Raw genomic sequence first — 6,237 nt, forward strand, 5'->3', positions numbered from 1 at the left:
GGATGCTCCTCCCCAAGCACCCTCTTGAACGTCTCCATCACTTGCACAAACAGCTCTTCGGCCTCCTTCCACCGTCCCGCAAGCTCTGTTGCTAGCCCTACCATCTCCATACTGCTTAGTGTGTCTGCGTGCTCTTTACCAAGTAACTTTGCCCTAGTCTTCATTGACCTCATAGACAGTTTATGAGAATCACTTAGGTTTCCTTTTCGCCACGCATACGACGCCGCCTTGTACAACAACAGAGCCCACTGACTAAGAGATTCCTTAGACTTAGGCTGCTGCTCCAGCGCCAACTTAGCATGCGGAAATAGTGCCTGACATTGGGCCCAGTTCTTGTGTTCCCCTGTCGGAAATGCCGTGCAAAGGTTGTTGATGTACTGCTGCTTCCATATTTCTAGCTGGCCCTGTTCTTCCAACCACTTCCGTGTGGCTAGCTGCACAAGCCCATGCATGTCAAATGTAGTCTGATTAGTGGTAAGCGCGATGAACGAGTAGTTCCTTAGCATAAGAATATCCTCTTCAAACCCATCATCAACGCTAGCTTCCGATTCACTATCGTCGCTGTCTGCATTAATGGCTTTTACGCCACCGTGCTTATTCTCCGTCCCGCATTGGTTACGAACGAGCGCTTCAGGAATCCCCTGCCGGTCAAAGAAGCTCATTAATGATAACAGGTCTGCCGCTGACCGCCTTTCCTCTAGTATAGCATCAAACGATATTTGCCATGTTATAAGAATAGAGTTCTTAGCTTCGTTGTCTCTCCGGAGCTGGCCTCCATTGCAATCTAACAGGCTTGTCCTTTTCTTATCGCTCTTGTAGAACGCCTCTAGATATCGCTGCACCGAACTTCTTGGTGCTCGTTCGCGGATGTACGCGGCCGCCTGTACGAGGGCGAGTGGCATGAATTCGAGGGCTCTCGCTAACTCAGCAGTGCTGTCCCTGTCCACCTCCTCCCCTAACTTCTTTTGCAGAAGCTCTTGCGCGTTCACGTCGTTCATGGGCTCGATAGGGATGATATTGCTCGCCTCCACCAGACGCAGTGCCGCGCTCCTCGTCCGACTAGTGACTAGAACCGCGCCGTTCTTGCTCTGGGGTAAATACGATGAGAGGGAACGTGGGTAAGCGCTATTTCTGCCGCCTGTCCGTGTCTCCTGGCTATTGTTCACTGGTAGAGAGAGAGTAGCACCATCATCAGCGTTGTCGAGGACAAGTAGCCACTTTCCGTTCTTCTCGTTCTGAAGCCAGTTGTGAACGAGCTTGAACACATCTGCTTGTGGGTCTTCGCGGCCAGCCAGCTTGACTTTGTCCGCGATGTCTCGGTAGCCCTGCTCAAGGCGGGCTATATTACTAGCGTGCACCCAGAACACCCACTGCTCTGGCGATCGTTCGGCGGTGCGATGACAGTGTTCGATGGCAAGCTGCGACTTCCTGTTCTTAGCGTCAGGTCTGGGCACTTGACTAGGAGGATGCCTTCAACTTGCCCCACACCACCCAGACCCACTAGAGCTATTCGCGATGCTGGCGCAGAGCATTTCTCGCGTATCTGATCGAGTAGCGTCCCGCGGTCAACGAAGTCTGGGTCACGGTGGAAGGGGATAGAGCAGGGCGGGCTCGGCGGTGTCTCTGGTCTTGCTGGAGTGGGATGTCGTCAGTCACGGTTGGTGCTCATAGTGAAACGGAACAGCTGAAGACACTGTTTCTCCTTGTCGGACAGCTTCTGCTCACCTCTGTCTTGCTCGATCTTAAGCAGCTTACACGCAATGTCCCGATGCTCTCCTGCAGTTTCTTGGATGCCTGTCATAATTGTATAATTAGATATTTATGAATTGAATGACTCCAGGGGGCCCTTAGACTGACCAGATGGAACGTCAATTTTCTTCTCGGCCTTAACTTGGTTTGGGGCAATCCTACATAGAAGATCTTTCGCATACGCAGTCGCAGTCATCGCTGCGTACCCTTGCCACTCCTTGTTGTTATGCGAGTCTGAGTAATCACATATACCGCGAATAACCAAACAGGGGAAACTGTTCATTAAGCCTGCCGCTTCCATTTCGAAGCACAAAACGTTCTTTTCCGCTGCGAGTCTATCTCTGAATAAAGCATTCTCCATCAGCTGGTTCGCTGAAGCAATTAGGCCGTAGTGAATCGCTGGGTTATCCTCCTCTTCGGTCCGTTCAACTCGTGGTACCAAGTCTTTCGGGTTATCGCCACAAGTTTCCGCACAACCGTTGTCGTTATTTTGGGGATGAACGACTTCGCTTTGATACAATCTGTCGGTGCATAGGCTCGGCCGCATGTACTTCTTCCGGAGTTTTGGCTTTTTCTCGAGAATGCCGTTGATGGCATTTTCAAGCTGATGACCATCTGCCTCATATTGCGCCTGAAGTCCACTCACCGCCGTCCGCAGGACTCTTGGTGGCTGGTTTAAGAATCCTGTTGTTTGGAAACTTTGGTCTTGTATCGTCTTGCCAAAGTCATATTGGAATACGCCACCGTTCCCGTCATTTGGATTGCTAACAACAATGTCACCTAGACGGATATCGTGCTTTTTGCTTGGCGCACCACCACCGATGCCGACCATCAGACCGAGTCTAATACTGGGAAAGCTGTGCAGCATATCTTTCGCGGCGCCTGTCACAGAGGCTATACCGTACTCGCCGCTAGGCAAGACAGCAATGACGACATTATGCCCCCCAATCTTGCCCAGTGTGTAGTCGTTATCATCTTTGGGGGACACATATTCGGGCCTTTCGTACACTTCGTCGAGAAAGGCTCGCGCAGCAACCAGCTCGGTCTTTATGGCACAGATCCAGCCGATGGTGTAGCTTTCCTGATCCGGCATGCTTTTTGGCGGAGAACGATGGGGCGCCGACTTCAGATTTGGGTGGAGAATGGACGCGGTTTCACTGTGAGTGATTCTTGGCGAAGTCTGGTAGCCTCGCGCAAACAGTTCAAAGCGCTCAGTACGTTTCAAAGGGCAGAGGATTCAGATTCCGTTAAGGAACATAGAATGAGCTATAAAAGGGTGACAAGAAGGAAAAGGGGAGCGTAATGAGGTGGAGGCATCGCGACTAATTCAGCTTTTGCGGGCTGATCCAGCCCGCAAAACAAATGCAGCGCAGCCGAAGCTAAACCGCCACGTTAAATTCCATTTGTAACTCTCTTGTCTAACTTGTTTAATTTTAACAGAAGAAAACTAATCGCCTCCATGAAAGCTCAATTATCTTAACTTGAGGCGTAGTGTTGTCGTTTACGTGACCAAGTTAAACTTGTGTCTCTGTATACATCATGTTCAACTGTTCTTTGTAAAGTTTATTGCTAAGACTAATGCCTAAGGTGAATCGAAGATCCCTTTCTACATGCATATTTATCGGTATTTACTGCAGATTTTGAAAACATAATGGAACCTTGTTGGGGCTCAAGTTACGAGAGGAGTCATGTATTGTAGACTGAGGGTTCGAGGAGCTATGTAATTTATACAGTATTGCGGGATGCCAAATCCAAGGTTAATTGGGCAGCCCATCGTAGAGCCCTCCAGCTTTCACATAAATACTGTAAACTCACCCAGACTAGCAGGACGATTACCGAACTGCTTCTAGCCACAGCCTTGTGAGGAGGCGATTGGTGTTCTCAGAGAGTTGAGTTCGTTGACCAGAGATATGGCCAGAGTTGAGTCGCAAGGCTCGCTCCTAGTAAAAAGCTGGCCAGCTTTGCGAAGACTCCGCGCGGCCGAAGGCCCAACAACCATTTGAAACAAATTACATCGTGATAAATGATTCTGTAAGGCGGGGTTATTCTATATGAGTCTAAACCAGTAATCGCTTTGATTAGAGGTACTGATCTGCGTTGCGACCTTGTATGAATTTGCGCGCCACAGCAGAAAAAAAGCGAATAACGACGTTGCTAGCATCGTATTAGTTAACGCTCTAAAGCTTAGATAAGACCGTTTTAAGTGTTAAGATTAGTACAAGCGTAAAAATAGTTGCTGTAGTAAACATTATTACTGTTGAATGGGCTCTGACAGCTAGCTGCTTATGGTATGAGCACTTAAGTAGCAAGAGTAAGAGTGGTGTACGGTGTGCACAGCGTACGAGGTAGGTAAGGTGAGGGCAACATGTTTCTGGTTCTATTGCTCTTGTCTTTCCTCCGTACGGAGGAAAAGGGGGATATCTAGATGTTCGCGCACGGATAAAACGCCAAAGGTGCACCATCGGAGGCTCGGCATTGCACCAGCCCGACGAACTCCGATGCCCCCTGCTTAAGTCGTGACTGGTGCATCTCAGCCCAAGAACAACCAGAGTTAGTGTACAAAAGCTCCCTATATAGTTTTAAATTAAATATTACACAACCTTTTATAATTATTAAGTCTAGGACTAGTCCTGCACCTGTCTTACTTCTGCTAAACACTAATGCAACACTATTAAAGCACTATTAAGAGTAACATTTACCTATCTACTGCTAGTCCTTACTTAATAATGCCTAACTTTTTTCTTATAAAAGATCTTAAAGTTGCTAACATAAGTCTACTTTTTATACTAAAAAAGTAATAATTTTTTCTTACTAAGCAACATTTATATCTATTAATAGAGAAGAACTTATTGCGTTAGAATAGCTATTAGAAGTATATAAGGTAAAGCGCATACTTTAGTGCTGCTAGTGTAACTTTTAAAGATATAGTAAAGCTATTACAAGAGTAAATTAGTTATAAACATTAATTAAATAAAAGCTAGACAGTATACTGTTTCTTTAAGGGGCTCTTTATAACTTTAGAAGAAGAAGTAAATAATATAAAAAAGTTTAACTGCTTCTTTTAACCCTAAAGAGCTAATGTAGTAGAGTTATAACAAAGATACTTAGTAGTATCTATAGCAAAGATAATATTATTATTTTAAGTAAAATTAATTATATCTACTTTATTAAGTATTTAATATTATAAAGTATCTAATATAAATTAGACTGTAATTACTTTAAAACTTAACATACTTTACAGGCAAGTTGCTTACACACCTAAGTTGCTTACTTTTGCTAAGACCCTACTAAACTACTTTTCCTACACTAATGCATTCCTAACAACACTACTTAGACGTGCTAAAAGAATGTTAGATACAGCTTACGCTCTAAGCTTTTAAATAAGACATAAAACTTTTAAAGAAACATGCTATAGCTATATACAGAGTCTTTTAAAAAACAATAAATAACTACAGCGCTAGACAACCTTTACAAGCTAATTCTATAGCTAACTTATAAAGGCTAGGCAATAAGAAGAAGTAAATAATTAGTAAGACTATACTTAAGCTATATGCGCAAGGATTTTCCTCTTAGATGTAACGGCGCAGGCAAGACAATGGGTCCGAATGCGGTATGAATCCACTCAGAGGCATATGGGAGTGCGTGGGGACTCAGAACCTGGGAATGCCATTGACACCTATAGGCCTTGTACGAAAGGATATCAGAAAACTACCGAGCTAGCTACAGGGCGAGGTGCGACTAAATACATGAGGGAATAGGGGTAACAGCAGGGGTCAGGGCCAGGTCGAGGTCGGGGCCGATACGGGGGCCTTCCGGGCCATCTGAGATGGAACGATTCATGAGGATCGTTACACTACCCCCCCCTCTGTAGACTAATAGTCCCTATTAGTAGTAATCATAGTACGAAGTATCACTGTCATGTCCTCTGCCTCCTTGAACTGAAACTGGTCTGATTCGGCTAGGTGTCCTTGCCAATTATTCCTCCGCACTGCCAGCGATGTCCTCCAAACCAAACGCCATGCGTGCGTGCCTGCTCTGATAGTGCTCTGTATAGATGCGCAGCCTGTCAATGATTAAGGCTTGCTAATTGTTCCTTACTATCTGTGCGGTTATTAATCTTAGACGTGCGTTTAGTGCGGTGACAATCAGGCGTTGTCAGGGGTGCCTTAAGGGTCTCTTGCTATTAAGGTAGCGGGGATGATTTAAGGCATTGTCGGGGGTGATTTGGTGGTTAATTGAGGTCTATCGGGACATGTTGCTGTGGCTCGAGTCCGAATCGGGTGGGGCTAGCTTCAGGTCCCGCCGAAGCAGGTTCAGCTGTTGACATAGATTGTTTATCAACTCTAGGGGCTTGCCTCGCCTAGAGCGTGCTTTAACTCTAGAGTTAGGGGGTAGTTAGTTAGACATCAGCGGTTGCCTCTAATTCTAATAGGTTATTAGTAGTCTCTAAGTTTCTACCTTAGCGCCTCTTTGCAACTTTTCTAAAGG

General features: G+C 45.9%; 2 protein-coding genes across 2 annotated transcripts; both read right to left on the reverse strand.

Annotated features, from left to right (window-relative positions):
* Nucleotides 1-1,091: 1,091 nt before the first annotated feature.
* On the reverse strand, nt 1,092-1,642 carry BDR25DRAFT_153780 (uncharacterized protein; the record flags this gene model as incomplete). The annotated part of the gene is made up of 2 exons (XM_033683940.1): nt 1,092-1,424; nt 1,478-1,642. Coding segments are annotated over 2 exons (498 nt in total), but the record flags the coding sequence as incomplete, so codon positions are not given.
* A 177-nt stretch (nt 1,643-1,819) lies between these two features.
* On the reverse strand, nt 1,820-2,842 carry BDR25DRAFT_213311 (purine and uridine phosphorylase; the record flags this gene model as incomplete). Its single annotated transcript, XM_033684748.1, has 1 exon — nt 1,820-2,842. The coding sequence occupies one exon, from the start codon at nt 2,840-2,842 to the stop codon at nt 1,820-1,822; it is 1,023 nt and encodes a 340-aa protein (XP_033552406.1).
* Nucleotides 2,843-6,237: the final 3,395 nt, after the last annotated feature.

This window comes from Lindgomyces ingoldianus, assembly GCF_010093535.1.
Source record: "Lindgomyces ingoldianus strain ATCC 200398 unplaced genomic scaffold BDR25scaffold_5, whole genome shotgun sequence".
In the NCBI taxonomy this organism is placed as follows: domain Eukaryota; kingdom Fungi; phylum Ascomycota; class Dothideomycetes; order Pleosporales; family Lindgomycetaceae; genus Lindgomyces; species Lindgomyces ingoldianus.